Below are 21,899 nucleotides of genomic sequence, written 5' to 3' on the forward strand. Positions count from 1 at the left end.
AGATAATATGGACATTTGGATGAGCCTGATGTTGATCAGAGCTTTTATAGAACACCAGTTATGTACAAATGATAAAAAGACTTTCTTGAAGCAGTTATAAACACATTTATTTATATTCTAGAAGTCGGTAATTCTTTGTTAGAAAAAAAAAAAAGTTTTATTAAAATATGTCAGCAAACTTTTTGCAGGTAAGAAAATGTTTATATATGATGTAGCTTACAAAAAGATTTTTTTTTAAAACTTGAAGTTTTTCAAATTTAACCATGAAAATGAAATTTTCGTTAAATATGAAATTACTCTAAGTTACCACAGTTTTTTTTCTTCTTTTTCGTATCATAATATGAAAACTACTAGATAAATAAAAAACTTTTTGCAGACAGCTAACTTTTACTCCTCTAAAAATCTCCATATCTAGCTTTAAGTTGCAGTTTAAACTCAATTTGGTTGAATAAGGACGAAGCACTTTTAACAACAACCATCTGTGTAATAGAGTTGTAGGAGTTTCTCTGAATAAAATCGAACATTTTCGTTGGGTAGATTGTCATTCATAAATAGCGTTATAGAGTATATAAAAGTCTCCTCTAACACTTGAAATCTTCACTTTAAACATTCATAAACAGGAAAAATAATTTTAAAAAATGATAGAAAACTAAGATAAATAATTTTTTCGGTTATCTTCCGCAAAGTAGTAAGTTTTAATCTACTTACTTCTGCATTGCTCAAGTATAATTGGAAAAAACGGAACTAAATCATGTGACTTGTTTCTGGAGGTTTCTTTTTTGATTTTACTTCTGTGAACTTTACGTTTTGGCATCACTATTCATACTTGTCATTTCACTGCTTTAATGTAATAATAATGTTTACATTTTGAGCCAATTATTATATTTTTTAGTTTATTTATGGTTTCCTAATAATCAAAATGCATTAAAAAACATTTTTATTTGTAAACAGTTTAATAAAAGAAGCTGCTTGGAGCATAATCATTGAGAAAACGGGTTGTTTTTTTCGGATTCATCTAGTGTGACACCCTCTGTTACAAGTAAATAAGACTCACTTGCGGGATATTTATAACGATCGCAACGTTTTTAGTGTAATAACTTTAAATTTAATTTATTTATTATCAAGTGTTATTGCTGAAAAGTTCCGAGCTAAATTTTTGTATTGGGAGCTTTCAAACTCGTTATCAGATTAAAACTCATATTTTTATACTCTGTTTTAGTGAAACACCCTTAATATGTGTGTATAAACAAATCTGAGCCTTAAATAATAAAAAAGATAATTGTGTGAATTCGTTATTGCTTGTTTTTAAAATAAAGAATAGCTACACTTTTCTAGTGTTGGGAGTTCGAAATTAAAAAGTTACTTTTAAATTATGAACAATTTTAATATTAAAATGTCAAACCCTGTTTTAGAATGAATTCAGTCTATACCTTGATAAAATTTGTCCGTACCTTGTTTATTATGGAGTGAATAAATTTTTAACACTATGCATATGTTTGCATTAAGATGATACACCACATTTACCATAAAAGTTGAAAATTACCTAAAATTAAATGCTTTTTCAAACTGTTTTAATAGTAAGTCACTATTCACTCTAATTTACAGTGAAATTTGTCATTTTTTTTATTTCTAATCTTACACTTTGACAAAGTCACTTTGGAGGTAGTCCACCCAGCTCAATCTGGGTATGCCTATTCTTTTAACTCCAATTGGCTTCGACAGAAAGAATTTTTTTTTTTCGTTGTTTGATCATCATTTATTTTTAAAATTTGTCTGACCCATTTCATGCGTTGGTCCTTATATTTCAGAATTTCCACAGTTATTCTTTTCCTTATTTCTAGGGAAAAGAGATTTTTGGAATTGATTTCAGAGCCAAGATAAATGAATGAGTTCACCTTTTCAATCTTGATGTGGTTCTCACCTATAGTCGGACTAATTGATGATTTTTTTAATTTATTTTTTTCTAATTAATTTGGCTACCTGTCAGTAGTAGATCAATTCACATTCTTTCGATTACCACTCTGTTCTGTTAGCTTTTATATTATTATTTAATTTATAATTAACTAAGTGAACATATCACATAACTGACCATATTACATCACACTTGTAATCAAAGAGTTTCTAGCAATAATGTTTTTTATAATAATTGGTCTTAGTTTTCATGTCCCTTTTAACATTTAAATGCTTAAAAGAGCCATGTATGCCCTTTACCTGAAAAATTTGAGTACTGGTTTTAATCTCTGATTAGTAAAAAGAGAATTAAAATATTTTAAATGTGTATATTTTTAAAAGCAACAAAATAAATTAAAATCTGAGCTATTTTTAAGATCACTAAATGTTAAAAAAAGGTATGATATGTAGAATAAATAAAATCTGTTTATAAATCTGACTATAATGTTTATCTTTATTTTTTTTAAATATTCTACTTTCTAACCAGAACACTGATGCAAAGTAAAATTTTCGAAGTAATTTATCGAGCATTTTTTTAAAAAATAATCTGTAAAATAGTTTGAGGTTTATTTATCATTTTCTATAGTGATTTATGAATTTTTTCTTTTTATTTATTATATTAGAACTTTTTTAATTTTGGTTTCCTTTTTAGCATGGCTAATTCTTATAATAATGGTTATCAATACTCCACCTACAACAGTCCTGACTCTTCCTCGGGTAAGTATATTTATTTAAAAAATGTTTCTGTGCTATATATCAGTTTGTATCAAAAAGTACTCATTAGCAATAATCAGGGTTGGGTTTTTGACGTTAAAAAGTGGTTTTTGACATGACAAGGGTATAATACTGGTTTAAACCGTCAAAAACTGAAGTTTGCCAAGAAAATATTTAAACTTCAAAATTACCAACAGTTGCCATGCATTATATTGAAATTTAATTATACGATAGGTAATCAGCAGGTTTTAAAATATTTTTTAATTAAAATTAAGGTAAAATAACAGATTTAAAATCTCAGAAATTTATATTCAAATCATGTGCAGAAAAATTTTGCACAAAAATTTTTTAAATATTTATATTTTGAAAAAAAAAACTTTTTTTTTGATACTTAAGAAAATTAAAAGTTTATTACTATGCATTTTTGACATATAAGGAACATATAACTAATATTTATAAGGAACTTACACGTTATGTTGTATAAATACAAACTTGATACAAGTGTATAAGAAGAATTTTTAATGTTATACCGGATATCTTTATTATCCAGTATGTTAATTTGAATTTAAAAGTAGTTATATTTGTGAATAATGATAAATATAATTCATATTGTTTATTATATTTATTTATAATTATTACACTTATCATTTTAAAACAATTTTTACCTCCTAATTTTTTTTTTCTCCACTTGTATTAAGAATACAAATAATGCATATCTTGAAAGCAAGAAGTAATTATTCAACAGCTGAATATTTAGATATTCAACAAAACTATATAGTATTCAGCAAAATGAAATTCACAAGTATTTGGATAAACTAAATTTTCAGCATAGTAAATGAATAGGCTGAATATACTGTAAATGGACACTAACTACTCTGTGTATTTAACAGAAAGCACTTAAATTTGTATTGTCTTATATTAAAAAGATTATTAAGAAGATTTAAAAGAATATTAAAAAGATTTTTCTTTAAAAGATGTCTAATGTACAAAACTGCTAATGTTTATCTTTAACAATGTCTAATTTTTAATATAATCTATACTATACACTAAATTTGGTTATAAATAAATTTCTTAATAATATCACTGCAGATTTTCAATAACACATGAAAATGAATATATAATATTACAAAAGATGTGAGCTTTCAAAAGTACAAGATTTTGGTTACTATTCAAAATATAAGTGTTTCTTCAAAATTTTAAATTTATTTTTTCTAGAACATATTTAGAAACACTATCCTTTATAAAAAATATATAAATTTTATGTATTAATTAAATTTCACATATGAATATAGGTTTTTGACAGTGAGGTTTTTGATATGACGGTTTAAACTGTCAAAAACTGTCACACGTCAAAAACCTGCCAGCCCTGGCAAAAATACTAATGTTTTTAATAATTTTCTTTAAACAGCACTATCTTATGCAATGCCTCAGTATTAAAAGTAACTTAGAAATGAATTTAGGTTTGAGTTTTACTTGAAAATTATTAAATTTTAAATATATCTTATAATATTCATTTAAATATCTTCATAAAAATTCTATTTACATAACATTTTTTCAATAAATATGGTGTTAAACAATCTGTTGTTTTCAACTAACACATTTAAGTTGGATCTTATTGTTATGTAAAGAAATAATAATAAGGGTAATATAATGGATTGACAAAATGTTCTAATATATTCTTTTACGAATTTTCAGTTCCTGAACAGAAACATTAATAAACAAATTCTTCTTTTGATTCTGTATTGAATCGGTTTAACCATGAGCAAAAACAACTTTGTAAAGAAATTAATTTTCACTTCCATAAAATGATTTTACTTTTATAAAAGATTATATTTTGGAGCTATTTCATGGAATCCAATTGAAATTTGAGAATTTATGCAAAATAACGTGCAATTTTCTTAGATAATAACTATTGAATGTTATAAACAATGTATAAATTGTAAAAATATTGTCAAATTTCAGTTTTCTTTCCACTATGCAAAAGTAAAATTAAAACAGTGTTTAAAGGAAACTGTTTTAATGAACATTCAATTTTGCAAAATGTATTGTAAATTTTCTCCAAATGTTAATCAGTTATTCATTCAATTGCCCAAATATTTATTAAGTGTTATGTGACAATGCCTTTAAAATTTATTTTAAAAAATTATAAAACTTTTATTTGAATTTATTACTAAACAGAATATAAGGGACTTTTATTATTGTTTATTTTTTTATATATAATTGTTATTAAACATGCATACTTAAATGATTTAGGAAATTTATTAATTATAATTTTTTTTTCTAGGTGGATACGGAGAATTTACTCGGTTGTCAGATACCATCAGCACCAACATTCAAAAAGTTTCTCAAAATGGTAATAGTAAAGCTATTTTTTTTTAAAATTGAATAATATTTTATAATTTCATAGAACTTATACTTGAAACTATTTTAATGTATATTATTAGTTGTACGTTGAAATTATACATATTTACATCTATACATTAAAATATGTTATTTCAAAATTTATTTTTATATATGTTTAATTTTCATTACTACTACATTAAAATATACATTTTTAAATTAATTTTATTTTTAATATCTACAAAACCTATTAAAAACATAGGTTGACTTTTTTAATATTTATTATACTTTATATTTTCTAAAACTTATATTTTTTGGGTCAACTGTATTGTGTCATTATAATATGAAGTTTTTAATCATTGTAATTCTTTTAAACAGGTTTGTGTTTTTGTAAATCAAGACAGTTATTAAAATATTAGTCTCACTATTGAAGATCATTTTATTATTATTTTTAAACCTTTGTTTATGTTAAATATATATATATATTTTTTTTAGTGGCTTCTATGCAAAAGTTGGTGAACCAACTTGGAACTCCTCAAGATTGTGAGAGCTTGAGATCACAGTTGTAAGTTCAAACTTATTATAGAGCTTCAAAAGCCTTTTTTTATTAATTACTTTGTTTAATACAAAACAAATTAAATAAAATAAAAATATGACCACCGAAGCCGACGTCTTCAGGGGGTACCGGCCCCGGTAGCAATTAAAAACAAAACCATTTCTATTTGAGGGAGAAGCAAAAGCTTAAAATATCTCCCTCAGTACCCCGATGGTTTTGTATAGAGGTCCAGGAAAAACAAGATACATTCAAAAGAATAAACAAATTACGAAAATTTATTTCCAATAGTTAAATTTCATAAAAATCCGATTAAATTTAGGTTTATAGCATGTGGTACTAATAGTTATAATTCTGATATTAGTAAAAGGTTTTTTTGTTTTTTAAAAATTATTTTGCTTAAAATTAAAAAAGAGAAAAATATTATTATTGAAAGTAATGTTGAAGTTTTGGATTTTATTAAAAGTAATGATATTTCCAGCATTAACACTTTTGATTTTGAAAATTTGTATACCAGCATACCACATGAAAAAATTATTGAGATTTGTGAAGGTATTTATGACAAGTATTTATTTGATGAAAAAATTGATAGGTTTAACTGATTAGATTTATGCAAGTTTAATCTTTTTGAGAATGTTCTTTTTAATGGTTTAGATTTTTATAAACAAATTATTGGAATTCCACAAGGTAATTCCTTTTCTGGGGCTTTTGCCAACATTTTTTTGCACTTTTTCGAAGCTAAATTTCTTGAACATAAAGTACTTAATGCTTTCCGATACATTGATGATTTGATTTTGTTTAATTGTGACGATTATAATTTTATTTATACTATTTATCCTGGTGATTTGGTCCTGAAAAAAACTAATGAAAATTGCTTTAATATTGAATATTTAGATTTTAAAATTGATATTGTTAAAAATTTTATTAAAATTGGTGTGTTTGATAAAAGAAAAGCCCTTAATTTTAATGTTATTTTTTTCTGCAACTTTAAAACTAATTTGTGTAGTAAAATATTCAAAAATCTTGTTTTTTCGCAATTAGTTAGGATCAAGAAAATTTGTAATAATGTTGAGAGTTTTCGGGAAGCTGTGGATAATTTTTTAAATAATTTGAGTAAAAATGATTTTCCTTTTAATTTTTGTAATGTTAATTTTTTAATTAAAAAAATGATTGATGGTTTTTAAGTTTTTATATATTTTTTCTTTTAACAGGGCGCAATTCTAGTCTTAACTGAGCAGCCCCAATTAAGCATTCTATTAATTTATCTACGTATCTCCTTCTCCTGACCTTTTTCATTTCATTTTTAAACTTCTACTGCGCATTATTATAGGGGGCGTTGTTTTTCAGTTTTTAGTGTTTTCTTTTCCTCCACTTGCTTTTGAAGTTGATTCTTGACCTGTGACTGTGAGTTTTTAATTTTCTGATGAATTTTATTGATTTTCTTTTCGTAATTTGTTTATTCTTTTGAATGTATCTTGTTTTTCCTGGACCTCTATACAAAACCATCGGGGTACTGAGGGAGATATTTTAAGCTTTTGCTTCTCCCTCAAATAGAAATGGTTTTGTTTTTAATGGCTACCGGGGCCGGTACCCCCTGAAGACGTCGGCTTCGGTGGTCATATTTTTATTTTATTTCATTTGTTTTGTATTGATACTTTTTTCTGAAATTTCTGCTGCTTCTTAGCGCGTTTTTTTCAAAGAAGTTTTATCCTTTTGATCTTAATTATTTGTGTTTTCTTTCAGTATTACTTTGTTTAACTTTTTTTGGGGATGGTTGGTGCAGCAGTTGTTAAAACAAGCGAAATATTTCGATTCCTACTTTCTTATAATAAATTAGTTCTATTGGTATTTTTTATTAAATAGATTCCATTGCAACAATTTTAAAGACAAAACAAATGTGGTCTGACAAAAAATTAATATTTGCCTTTTATATTCCAAATATTATATTACTATAACTGTTGTACCAGCTGTCTCCAAAAGATAAGCATATGTGAAACTGCTTGTCATTCAAACTGAATTTAAATGACTGAATTTTTAGTGTATTGATTTTTCCACTTTTGAAAAGGCAATTATAACATATTAACAAGTACAATATACAGTTACAGAAAAAGTGTGAATTCTTCAGTATTTATTTTTCTTTTTTAAACAGAAACCTTATTGAATTAACTTATATAATTTTTTCCTCTCACGTAAGAGCTTAGCAGGAATTATTGCTAATGTGAATTATCATAATTAATTTTTTCTAATATATATTTTTTATTAGTATAATTGTTAGTACTTGGAATATGACAGAGAGAGTACATATTTAATTTAACAATAAAAACAAGGCTCGATACAAACAAAGTATTTTTTGAGGTATAAAGCTCATATAATATTGCTCGCTATACTTTAAAGTTCTTGCCTTGAACAAAGTACAAGATCTGCACCAAGCTTTCAGGTTATATATATATATATATAAGAAGTCAAATTTAATTCACTTAAATTTAATTAAATAAATTTTTTAGAATGATTCTGTGATGAGGAATGACACAATATTAGTGCTTAACTTTTAAGATATAAGAATTTTTTATGATTTTAAATAGCTGTGTTTTTTATTATTTAAGATATTTGTAAAGTAAAATGTAGTTAATCTTAAATATTTTAATATGACATGGTAATTTGAAGAAAAAAATCTGGTGAATGTAAAAAACTCAAAAAATAATAAATTTCAGGAAACATCAAAATTTTTTCTAAAAACAGAGGAAACTTGAAACTTTAGAACCTTTCTTGCTTTTTAAGGGATTTAAGTTGTAATTGATTACTGAAATCCCGTCCTGTAACAGTTAATTTTCCAATGCTAATGTGTCATTTTTGTTATGCAACAATTTTAGGTTGCAAAATAGCTTCAATTGATACTTTGAAAAAAAATTTTTAATGTGATGAAAATGTTCAATAATTTTTTTTTCAAAAATCCAATTATTCCTTTCAGGAGAATTTTGATTTATATTTTCGTACTAAAGATAAGAGACAATAATTTTTTTCAAAAATTTCAGGTGGTTAATAATAGTCTTTTGTTTGAAATTCTTTAAAATGTTAGGAATTGTTTTAACTGGAGAGCTAAATATGTAGGTTTATCATTACCTTGCATAATATAACCACATTGCATGCTGAAATAATTATGAATTTTTTTTTATTGACAATACTAATGTTTAATTTTTCATGCATTTAAGTTAGGTGTTTTTCAACCACTATTATTTCATATTTTCATAACTGATGTAACCTTCTGTTGTGTGTATTTTTTTTTTTAGTGTTATACGTTTGGATAATCAGGGAAGGTTTTTTCGGAAATTAGATATGAATGGTGGCTTATGTTGTATGAACAATATATGAATTATTTAGCTATAGTCTATTAAAGACCAATAATAGATATTAAAATATTTTTATGAAAAAATTTTGTAAGCATATATAACTTATGAGATATTTGGTAAAGTAGAAATATTGATCAACTTAACTTTTTTGGCAACATTTAAAAAAAAAAAATTCTTACTTTTAGGCATAAAGTCCAGAGCTATACTAATCAACTTGTAAAGGACACTAATAATCATTTGAAAGAACTATCTCTTATACCTAACCCACCAACTGCAAATGAACAAGTAAGTAAAAACAGATTTGCATAGAGAGGGGAGCTGATTTTCTCCTTTTTTTTTAAGGTAGGCAAATCACTGAGACACATGTTTGCATAAAATTTGAGTAGACCTCAAACTTAATAGAATGATTTTTTTAAATATCTTTTACTTATTGGAATGAAAAAAATCCTCTTTTTGGAAATCTTATTTCATTTTAATATTCTTTGGCTGCTTTTGTTGCACTTCTGCTGTTAAAAATTCTATCACACATTTTTTTTCTTCATATTTGTTTACTGGTCTATACAACTTTTTTTAAGTTGTATATTTTTTAATTTGCATGATGAATTTTTTAAAAAAGTAAATTGAATTTTAATACTATTTTTGACTAAAAATTTGAAATAAAATTGATAAGCACATATATTCACGGAACATTTAATCAATTATTAACTCATTTTAAGCATATCAAAAAATCAAATATTTTTCAGATATTTAAGAATATATATGTATATATATATATCTATATTAGATTCAAAATTCCTTGTTTTACTTAAATATTTCCATCTATCAATAAACATATATTGTTAGGGTTTTAGAAGTTGTGAAAATATCAGTCAATGTTATTCTCATCTGTTCAAATGCTTGATAGTTTTTATACTTTTTGAATATTTTCTTATTAATTATTTTATTTAGTGAAACATTCATATTAATTTAGAAACAGAGAAAGGTTTTGAAAGATCGTTTGACTACTCAGTTCTCTGAAGCTTTGAAGAATTTTCAACTTTCCCAAAGAAATGCCGCTCAAAAGGAAAAAGAGAGTGTTATGCGAGCAAGAGCTCATTCCGGTCTTAGTGGGGTATGTTTTTGTTTTAATCTTTATGAAATTAATAAGCTAAGCAATTTTGTCAAATTTGTTAATAAATATTGTTTCAGATTTTCTTTTTATATACAGTAAGCTAGTAATATATATACATGTAAAATGGAATGTCCCACAGGAAAAACATAGGTAGCAGATAGGTTAATTAAAAGTATATTTTATTTTAACATTATTAGAAAGAGAGAGCAAAGGAATGAAAATCTCTGCAGTTTGGTGTGCTCTTTTGTAGTCAGGTTTATTTAGGGAAAAAATTGCAAGAAACTCCCTAATTATACGAATGTGATAAAAAAGGAAAAATCAAATTAATTGAATGGCTTTCATATTTGATGTCAGACATTTTGAGGGATAAAAATTTATGATACATATAAAAAGTATGCAGGTAAACAAGGTATAGGTATGATAGGTATAAGAAATATTATAAATTCAATACAAAAGTAAATTCTTCAATTGGAAATGAAATATTAATGAAACAAAAAAAGGGTTTGGTTTTGAATTAACTGGAAATAAATTAAAAACTATGAATTATCTATAAAGATTTTAAAGATGCTTTCTATAGTACATACATTTAATTTAAAATTATACTCTCACTACTGTTTTGGTAATTTTTGATTAGTTACTCTAGTTCAGAAAATTTACGAAATTAGGTTTGTAGAAAAAATGGTAAGAATTCTCTGGGAGGCTAGAAAAAATTAAAATATTTAAAAAAAAACGGACATTAAATGCCGTACCAAAAAAAATTATAGTCTTTATTCGTGATTAATATTATCATCAATTTCAGGAATATTTCTACGAGCACAAATTTTATTTTATTCAAACTTGAAACTATTCCTAGATTAGTAAATTCTACCTAGTAGTTGTCAAGGAAAAAGATTATTAAATGCCCAAATGCAATTGTTTTACTCACAGGCTCTAGAACTCCTTTTTAGAAGAGCTGTAATATAAGGAGCTTACTCATTGATTTTCTACTTTTTTTGTGAGCATTACATCTTTTTATTGATAACAAAATACAATTTTTTTTAAATCGTATTCTACCCTTAAAATCTTTCATCTAGAATTAATGGATATATTTTTTGAAATGATTATTGGTTAACACATTTTTTATTAATTTATTTTTAGAACCCGTTTGGAGATGATGCACCAGCCAGTGGACAAAACCTTATTGACCTTGCTAGGTATGTAATTACTAAAATGTTTTTGTTCATCAAATTTACTTGGAGTCTTCTAAATTTGTGATGACACTTTAGTTGAATACTTTTATACTTTAGATCAATACTTCAATGAAATACTTTAGCTCAGTCAGTATTTTATTCAATTTAAAATTTTTAATTTTTTATCCCTTGAAATATGGCTTAAAATAGACTTCTATATGAAAAATAATTAAACTTGTTTAAAAAATTGTTTTTTTTTTTTTTTGCTTGATATACTTACTATTTCTAATATATTTACATATTGCTTTTCAGTGCTTTTTGTTATACATAAAAGGAAAAATTGATTTGTTAATTATATTTAAATAATTTCTTTGAAATGAGACAAGAATTGAGGCTTTAATTTCTTCTACTTAATCTAGAAACATCATAGAAAAATAGTTATATTTTTTCTGGAAGTATTAGTCATATTCACAAAACTTTGCTTTGATTTATAAACTTTAATATTTTTCTAAGTTACTACAAAAAAAAAGTTTTATTTAGTTAATAAAATAAAATTGTGCTAAAAGCCTTTTTTGCAATTATCTGGTTATCTTTTTTATGTGCGATAATAATGAAGCCTTACTTCTTAGTCTAAAAGTATTTGAATAAGATAATGTTAATTAATATTCGTAATCTCTCCCCTCATCTTCCCTTGTGCATAGTTACTTTCCTTTCTTTTCCTCCAGACGTAGACACGTACCTAGGTTTGCAAAACCCTTACCCGTATAGTCCACGTCTGGCGACCAGTCCAGCTCGCCACAATCCGGTGAGCTGGCCTTATCAGTGGGAATGTATTATAAAAAATTGCATATTACATAATACATATAAAAATATTTACAATAAAATTTAGTAAACAACATTGAAAGTCTTGCAGAAGACAATGAAGTGTAACACATTTGTTTAAAAGAAAAAACAATGACTGAAACAATAAATGAAGTAAAAAGAAACATGAACAATAAATAAAAAAAAAATTCTTATATACATAAAAATTTAAAAAGAGAAATAAAAAGAAAAAGAATAAAGAAAGTGTACATAAATATAATGTATCATGTTAGACAGAATAAATATTTTAAATACATGATACATATATTTTTTTATGTAAGACAAATATTTTTTTTTTTTAGTTGGCAGTTCATAATCTTAATGAGGTTAACATTAAAGTTTTGTTAATTTATCATTAATGGATAAAAAATGCATTGTGTTTTTAAGTTTAGTATTTAATGTCTTGTTAGTTAAGAAGTTTTTCTGCCATTTGTAAAGGTTAGATTGATTTGGCGGACGGGTATGCCAAGAGGCAGTGGAAATACATCCAGTAAGATAGTGCTCTGGAGTGCCCAGTTGGCCGCATGTACATTGTTAATGTGCATAGTTACTATGCACATTAAGAGTTCTGAGGTATTAAAGTTGTGTTTATTTAGTTACCATTAATGAAATAAATTTTTTATTCTAACAGTCCGAGCCAAAGTCAAATGATGACATCTCTACAAATGGAAGAAGAGGTGAATTTAGAATTACTTCGAGAAAGAGAAGAAGCTGTTCGTAAATTGGAGGTATGTGTTTACATTTGTATGTCTTGCATTTTAATTAAAGCATTTTTGTTGTTAAACTATCAATACATGCATTTGTGTTGCAAAATTGTTTGGAAATTTATTTTATGTTATTTCTCGCTTTTGTATTTACTAGAACTGTGCAAGCTGGAAGCTTAAATGATCCATTTCAAACTTTTCTAAGACCCTAACTTAGACCTTAAATTCCTTTCTCCTCCACATTATACCTCTATTTATAGAGAATGTTTTTCTAGTTGTCATTCTGATAGAGACTCATGTGAGGAGAATTTTGTCTTAGAGCTTCAGCAGTTCTTAATTATATAATCAGTAGCTCTTAGTAATTATATAATGAGATTTGCATTTTCATTTATTGAGAGTTTGGGCAAGTGTTTAGTTTTTCTTCTAGATGAAGTGTAATGTTTTTTAGTTTTAGTCATTGATTTTTTCTATGCTTACTGTTGTTTCTTGAAAAGGCCTTTTTTTCTGATGTCACAGACTTTGTATATGATTTGAATTTTTTTTTTAATATATATATTCTGATCTATTATACTAAATAATATTGATTAAGAAAATAAACTTCATAAAATGATAAATTTTGTTTTGCAATGGTTGAAGTGGCTGGATATTAGTATCACACAAATGTACAGAAATAAATTTGTTATAATTTGAGTTAAAAACTCAGCTTTTCTATGTCCGTGTTTGAGACTAGACTGTGTAACTTGATTATTATAATTCAATTGATTGCTACTATCGTGGTTGTTTACCCTAGTGGTCGCCAACCCTCAGATTGGTACCGGTCAGTGGAACAAACTGTACCTTGGTACTGGGTCACTATTCCATTTTTTGGTGTATATCTCTCAGATTTCTATGACTTAATATATAAACGAGAGGTTACCTGGGAGCTGAGATAAAACTTAATCTGAGACAAACTTAAAACTGATATCTGCCACCTAAAGATGCACATGTAACTGCATTTTGTTTTAAAGGCATGTTTATTTACAATTAAATTAAAATTATTAAATCAAAACAATCTAAAATATAAACAATCAACATAGTACATTTTTATTCCCCTTTAGCAGGCCTCAGTAAAATTATCAAACGTTAGCCGGTTTGCAGCAATAAGAAGGTTAGGGAACACTGGTTTAAACTATTTGAATTTGATATGGGGAGTGACAGTCGCATACTCATAATGATCCCGTGTTCTCTCTAAATGGCTGGCTTTCTTCTTGCTGTTACTTTTGCAAAGGCCATAAATATAAAACAAAACGCTTCTTAGTATCAGCCTCTAGCTCATGCCTTCTGTAAGGAGGTAGTCCCATAAATGGACAACACCTCTTTGTGTGCTTTAGAGATACTGACCCTTCTGGTTTTTTGCTCAGAAAAATATAGCATGACCAATGGGCCCTAGCTAGTGAGGTCAGCTTAGACATCTCTATTGTTTTAATAATTTTCAGTACTTTAATAGTTCAGATACTCAAAACTTTTGCTATTGTAATCATTTGATTCATTCTATCAATTTTAAAATTTTTATTCAAATTGTTATTAATACGTGTTAAAATATTTTTCCAGAGTTTAAAAATTTCTATTAAATGTTTATAGTCTAGCAAATTTTGCTGATTCCAACTCCTAAGGAATCAATATTTTAACTTTTCTCATCTACAACTACTGCTATAATTCTAACTAATTAAATAAAGGTCAAAATAATTAATGGTTAATAGTGTAATAAATTTTACAATATTACATTTTATAGTTTTTCTTAACCTGTTTGTGTTTACGGAAAAAAAAATTCTTGATTTTTGCTGTTTTTATTAGATTTAAACTAAACATTAAAATTTAAGGTTAACATTGTGATTTATTGGAAAGTGTTAGAACAATATAAAAGCTTTCCTCTTTCTCAAATCTTATACGAATCCACAAACTCTGGATGCTTAATCTCAAAAAACGAGAGTTTTTCGCACAAATGTGTTTTTTCAAAAGGTTGCCACATTGTAATGCAAATGTTATCGAAACAAGTTTATTGGAATCATCACTGAGAAATAATAAATAAAGAAAGGTTCATAATAGCTGTACATAGAAGTTAATGAAATATATAAATAGACTGAATAACTGCTATAAAGAAATAAAAAAGTTACAAAGTGAAAAAAAAAATTACTGAAATTATGTTTTTACTGCAAAATAATAATGTTTTTAACAGTAGTTTTGGTAAAAATACAAAATTTCACTTTTTTTTCAAAGTACTCAAATATGCTCTTAAGATTAAATTAAGTTTTTCATTAAAGGATTTTTGAAAGTTATTTAATAATTCTATTAAATGCTATTCCCATTAATTTATTCTAAGTAATCTAAATTTTTTTTTCTTATAATAAATTAATCCTGAAAAGTATTCTGTTTACGTATTTCTATAACGTATTTGTATACTGTTTTACATTTTCCAAGCAAAACTTATTTCATTTAAATGTATAAAATTTTATTTTTGTACCTTTTTTTATTGAAAGGAAAACATTTTGGTTTTTAGGACCCTAATATGTTTAAGTTTATATTTGGAAAATCAAATAAAAAAAATGAACTATATATACTGTATGAACATAAAATAAAGATTGAACAATGTTTCTTACTAAATTACATCATAATGTTTTTCCCAGAATAAGAAAGAAACAAGTAAATTGCTTGGAAAGAAATTGCTGCTAATGTAGTTTAAAAACACTTTTTTGTCATTCAAGTGTTTTTTCTTTTAAAGAATTTTATACAATACTATACCAGTTTGGCAGCTTCTTTACTTTTTAAATAATTTTTAAATTTACTATTAATAAGATATTAAAAAATGTGTATTTTATTACAGGCTGATATAGTTGATGTCAATCATATCTTTACTGATTTGGCTACATTAGTACATGAACAAGGAGAAGTTATTGGTAAAAAAATTATTTTATAATTAATATAGAGTACTATAGTTTGAAAATTATATTATACTAATAAAATATTAATTGTAACCTATTATATATAATAGTAATATATTACATATATTATAATTATTATATTTTAATTTCTTTAATTTTTATAGCTTTCAAAATAATTTGTGCTCAACTAATATTAACTTTCTAACTAATCCTAAAATGATTTATGCTTTTAAGCAAATCCATTTAAACATCTTTATGCAAAAATTAGCCTCTAATTGTTTTTAATTTATGATTTGAATATTTACATTACAGACAGTATTGAGGCAAATGTGGAATCTACTCAAATTCAAGTGGCAGAAGGTACACAACAGCTTGCTAAAGCAAGACGAAGCCAGGTACGTTATTGCATTTATTTGGAAAAAGTGGTTGTTTAAACAAATAACTTTTACAGATAAAATTAGTCTATTTAATCTTAAGATTTGTTTTTTTATGATGCGTAGGAGTGCCATTGCACAATCGGATAGTCCAATTAATCCATGAATTTTTCTTTCCTTCTCCAATTTTTTATCTCAACAAATTTTATTTCTGGAAATGAATAACTGACATATTTTGGGTTTAAGACAATAAATATTCAATTCCCTTGTCTTGTAATTTTGAATCCGACCCAGAAGACAAGGAATGTATGCACACACCAGCCTTCTTTGAAGACCTTTATACAAATTTAATCACTTTTTTGCATTACACAGAGAAGAAAATCAATTAAACAATTAGCCTGACAGAAAGGGTACTGTAACTCATGATCTGTTTAGTACTGAGGATATTTTCCATCAGCCTTGTGGTAATTATGAGCCAGAAGCAAGAATGCTATCAACCAGCCATCTCAACGAGCTTTATTACCGGCAATGAAAAGTCAACCTATTTTTGTGTTTAGAACTGTTGATGTTCAACTCCGTAGCTTTGAAATTTTGGATCCAACCCAGAAGATGAAGAAACTTGTGTATTAAGATCATCAATCTTTCTTCAGCATCTTCGTAATTCCCTGTTTAAGATGATGTCGTTCTTAGCAATAATGTCATTTAATGTAGTAACGGGGAGATTTAAATTTTTTGCTATTTGAACTCTTGTTAATTGAGAATAGCTGTCAACAGCTTTCAAAATTTTTACTTTATCATCTATAGATAGTATTTTTCGTTTAATGCGTTCAGGACATTTTCAACAAAAATAAAAAAAAAATTCTATAATATTTAAGATAAGAATCAAAATGAACCTTCACGCTAAGAAAATTTCCGAAGAAACACTGATAAATGTTTAGATGTATCTTTTGCATAAGTCATTGAAGGGGACAGCAGTGTAATGCATGAGTAATCAGGCTTCCAAATTTTCATTTATGGTGGACATAATGTTCAAGTGATTCCCCACATTCATATCAGTTTCATTGTTCATCTAATGGTTCACAGTCCTTTGCTCACACCTGTTCCCAAAGAATCACCTTTTGTGTAATGAACGAGGAAGGAAGTTTGGTGATCTTTGTTAATTTCGCATAGTTTACATACCTGTTTTCGTAATACTAAATAAGACATTTTAAATATAAAGTTTTAAAAAAAAAATGAAGAAAATTGGAAATTTCTGAAAACTTCTTGAGTGGATAACATTATGGTATTTTTTTTTAAAAAAATAACTACTTACGCAGAAACTTCTTAAACAAGTTCTACTGTGCATGCTATTGCTTGATAAAGGCAAGCTCCATAACCAATAATTAGCATGACAGTATGCAACCTTATAGCTCTATTTATATTTAAAATTTCTACAGCTATTTTAGAAAGGATCAAAAATAAATCTCATTAATCACTTCTTTACTAAGTTTTTATTTCTATAAATATAAAAAAATTATTCTAAATAAATACTTAACTTGTAACTAACTATTCAACATTACTCAAATTATTGATTAATACAACCTAACAAAGTGAATTATAACTATAGTATTGCCAATGGGTTGAGAAATACCAGAATTTTTATATGAGATCTATATATATATATAGATATATATATACTATAGATATATATATATAGATTAAGAATTTATATAAATCTGCTTTTACAATGAGATGCTGAAAATAAAGCATTGTTAACATGGTTTATTAATAATTTGACAACAGTTACAAAAATTTAATCAAAATAATTTTTATTTTGTTTTGTTAATTTTTGCAAATTTTACATGATGTATTGAGTATATTACTTTTGCCGACCACTTTATCACAAATGTACTTAACTACAGCTTCAACTACTTTTTTTTTACGTATTGCTAAAAACTATTTTAAAAATGTAGCCGCTACTTTTAGGAGAGACGAACTTAACTGAAGAACTCAATTTACACATATTCAAAACCATTTTGAATAAAGAAATTTGTTTATTTAAACAAGAGAAATCATTTAGAAATATTTATTCATGTTTACATGAGCCAGTTTGTTATTCTAGACCTATTTTTATGAATTTCTTCTTTTAACTTTAAATATTTTATGCCCTTCATGACAGTGAATATTTTATAAGTTCATTGAAATGATCAAATATTTGCAATTTTTTGTAAGTGTTTAATGCTATTTTATTTTCTATAAGAAATAAAGTACATTGAAAGTTACATGGAAAATATTTCCTTCCATTGAAATAACATCAATGTTTCATGAGTGTACCCTCTCATTTGAAGGTGTGGCCAGATTTATTAGATATTTATTATTTGTAATAGCTAGTTTAATTATTGGTAACACATAACTCTTATTAACATTAAGGCACATCCATTACACCTATTGGCGTACCCGTGAAGATTTGTGCCATTCATGTTTAAAAAATAAGTTGCATTTGAACCTTATTTCTTTACTAAACTAATATTAACAATTGCCAGGAATCAAGACAAACTACTGTTTTTTTTTTTGGTACCACATTACTCACTACACTGCTTACTTTGAGAAATAGCACACTACACTGCTATGAAAAAATTTGCAACTATAGCAACTGTGCTAGTTCTAGTGTGCTACTTCTGACTACTGGATGAAATGTAGGAAAGTGTGTTGCACAGCGATCTGCTTTTAATTATTTATTTTTTTAATTTAGGAATTTAAAAATTAATTTACCTGTAAAAAATATTTAACATGTGTTTACTCACATAATTTTTATTAATTAGAATTCTCAATCCATAAATCTGAGCAATTGTTTAATTATAAGAATTACATTTCCATATAAAAAAGTAGTTTAATCTGCACGCCTAATTTAGATTAAAAGATTTTTTTATCTACCTAAGTTTAAAATTTTTTAATACATGCATTTATAAGATTGTGAAGTGGGGTAAGTTTCAGTAAATGGTTTAATTATTTTGTATAACAATTTTTAATTTTTCCTTTTAAATAAAAATAAAAAAGCAAGATGTATTCCATGTAGATGTAGAGTATAAATAGAAAATGATGTAAAATATTTTATTTGTTGTAAATACTTAGTTTTCTTAATACTTTTATTGGCTTCAGAAATTTCAACATTTTACTTTATGGATAAAAAGAGCAAATTTCCATAGTGATCCAGTTTTAAGTAATCTTGTGACTTTTTGGAGAGAAATATCTAAATGAAAATCAAGTAAAAATATGAAGCTGAAAAATAAAAATTGTTTTTATAGAATTGACCTTTTAGCGACTCTACAACAGCTGACGATTTAAAAAATCAAGGTAAAAGAAAAGAAGTTAGTTAGCTGCATTCTGCTTCGGAAACTGTTTTTTTCCCTCTAAATTTCAAAAATTTCTTATACAGAGGACACTCTTGACTTGGAAAATAATAAAACAGTGTTTTCTGATTACTTGCTGTGGTACCTGTTAATTTTTGTCTTTCGATTGTTGGTGAAAATACCGTCTATTTTGAATACACTGCTTTAGTTATTCTTTGCAACATGATCTGTTGTTTTGAATCTTGGAAAAAATGCTAAGTTAAAAACAGCAAACCATGCATGTTTATTACAGATTTTCCAAATTCTTTGGCTTATTTGGGATGTTGTTGTAAATACATTGCATTTTACTTTTCAAATTTTTTGTTTAAAATAAAATAACATAACATTGTTTTATTTTAGGCTGCTGCAAGACGCAAGGCATGCTTCATTGTTGCAATTTTCGTGTTTGTTGCCATTGTTATTGGTTTAATAATATATCTGTCAAATTAAAACTAAGATGTACATGAACTGTATTCATTTGTGTAGATTATTTAGTAGCTTTATTCTTAGTTTATTTGTTAAACCTGTGAATAAAATTATTTAATGAATGTTTGTGTCCACGATGTAAACATTCCAAAATTTATTTGTACAGAAAACTTTTGTTTATAATTATACTGTTTATTTAAAAATGGATTTCTTTTTAAATATACCATTGTAGAATTTATGTTTATTAAAACTATTGATTATATTAGCTTCTTTTTGATTTTTTCCTAAACCCAATTGAAAAATGTCTCAAGTATAAATAAGATTTGCACTATCTATTTTAGATAATAAATACTTTATGTAACTTAAACTTCATTGACTAATTTTATTTAAATAAGAAAGATTTAAAACATAAGAGTTGATATTAGTACCTTATTGTGTGGCATCTGATAGGAAAACTTGTTACGTCTCCTCCATCTCAACACATTTATTTTAATTAGTAGTTATATATTTTTTATATTTTCCCACTAAAAAAATTACTTTAGTTAAATATTATTAACTATAATTCAATTTTATCATCAACTTTATTTAATAAAAATGTTCCAGTAATCCAACTTATTTTGTGGATTCCAAATTTGTAGGTTGTGAGTTGCGATAGTGTCAACCATTTCCTGCAATCAATAATTGTCAAAGATTTTGATGTACAGCATTTGTGCCATGCACGTTGTACATCAAATAATAGCTCATGAGCATTTATTCAATAAGTGTAAATAAAAATCTGCTAAGTAAACCATTTTTAATATATTTTAGCTCATATTTGTTCATTAAAATTTTTTTCTTTTTAATAATTTTAAACTTCTGTATAAGAAGCGAATTGCCTTAACCTTCATTTTGTTATTATGAGCCAATTTAGCTGTATTTCACTACAAGAAAATGACACTTTCTTTATAATTCTAGAGTTCATTATCTAGTATAGTTTTAATTCCAAGGGCTCACAGGATGACAATCACAGGGTGCGTAGCCAAATCTTTGAATCAAAAATAAGCACTTTTTAAAAACTTTTCAAGCACTTTACAAAAATTTTCAAGTACTCAAAAAATTCATATTCAATCAATGATATTATTGAAAAAGAAAAACTTTTTGTAAACAGTTTTAGCGTTAAAAAAAACAAACAAAAAAAACGGGCGTAAATCGAAACAATCAGTACTTTCCCACATCACCGAGTGAATTCAACTTGACCCTGAACTCAGAACAAAAGTACCCTTACGTCAAAGAAAGTGTTAGAAGTAAAAGAAAAACATTTCATAAGGATCTGATATTCTCTATCCGAATTGGAGCACTCGGGTCTCGGTTTAAAGAGAGCGCGCATGCACAAGTCATAACGTGGGTACGACATGAAGTCCGCATGAATGATTACATAGCAAACTCCCCATTTTTCGTGAAATGCATGGGATCCACCAGATATCACTAAAGGGAGAAAAAAAAAATTTCGGAAAAAAGCACTTTTTAAAAACGCCAGCTGAAAAAAGCACCTTTAAAAGCTTTTAAAAACGAAATCCCCCAAAAAGCACCTTTAAGTACTTTTTACAAACGCTACGCACCCTGCAATCATTGATTAACATCAATTAATTGTAATAAAAGATACTACCGAATGGAAAAATTATATGCAAATTTTAGAAGTAACTTATTCAATTGATATGCTAGATGTCAATAGCCATAATGTGGTACAGACAAATTCCGTTTTATATAATAGACCCTCTATTTTTGCACATTATTTAAATGTGAGAATTTCAAGATCTGGAAATGTAAAAATCACAGAATTCAAGTTAAAGCAAGTACATACTGGTCTCCAAATTGTTTTCACATAGTTAGATTAAAAAAAAAAAAATTTAAATTTACATTCTACATATATTACCTTTATTTTTAATTATAAGTCATAATTTGTAACAGTTACAAAAACCATGTAACAAAATTGTTTCTTTATTATATCACTTTTCAACTGAAATAAATTGATTTGGTTATATTGATATTAAATACATATTAGATATAATTGAAATTTTGTAAAAA

General features: G+C 26.1%; 1 protein-coding gene across 3 annotated transcripts; it reads left to right on the forward strand.

The window, feature by feature from the left end:
- Positions 1-787: 787 nt before the first annotated feature.
- Positions 788-20,100, forward strand: Syx7 (syntaxin 7). 3 transcript variants are annotated; one of them, XM_043047911.3, is made up of 11 exons: positions 788-1,039; positions 2,603-2,667; positions 4,949-5,017; positions 5,500-5,569; positions 9,090-9,189; positions 9,875-10,015; positions 11,153-11,208; positions 12,677-12,773; positions 15,610-15,682; positions 15,980-16,062; positions 19,770-20,100. In XM_043047911.3, the coding sequence occupies exons 2-11, from the start codon at positions 2,604-2,606 to the stop codon at positions 19,857-19,859; spliced, it is 843 nt and encodes a 280-aa protein (XP_042903845.1). In that variant the 5' UTR covers positions 788-1,039; position 2,603; the 3' UTR covers positions 19,860-20,100. The 3 variants fall into 3 exon arrangements, with proteins under 3 accessions (XP_042903845.1, XP_042903846.1, XP_042903847.1); XM_043047912.3 differs by having other exon boundaries at positions 789-847; XM_043047913.3 differs by having other exon boundaries at positions 813-1,090.
- The last annotated feature ends 1,799 nt before the right edge of the window (positions 20,101-21,899 follow it).

Source organism: Parasteatoda tepidariorum, chromosome 4 (genome assembly GCF_982258835.1).
Source record: "Parasteatoda tepidariorum strain Cologne lab strain chromosome 4, Ptep-v5.0, whole genome shotgun sequence".
In the NCBI taxonomy this organism is placed as follows: domain Eukaryota; kingdom Metazoa; phylum Arthropoda; class Arachnida; order Araneae; family Theridiidae; genus Parasteatoda; species Parasteatoda tepidariorum.

Bases quoted from the DNA above. Each gene is read 5' to 3' on its own strand.
- Syx7 (XM_043047911.3), top strand. From the start codon at position 2,604: ATGGCTAATTCTTATAATAATGGTTATCAATACTCCACCTACAACAGT. The intron at 5,018-5,499 runs GTAATAGTAAAG...TATTTTTTTTAG, and splicing joins TCAAAAAGTTTCTCAAAATG to TGGCTTCTATGCAAAAGTTG. The intron at 10,016-11,152 runs GTATGTTTTTGT...ATTTATTTTTAG, and splicing joins CTCATTCCGGTCTTAGTGGG to AACCCGTTTGGAGATGATGC.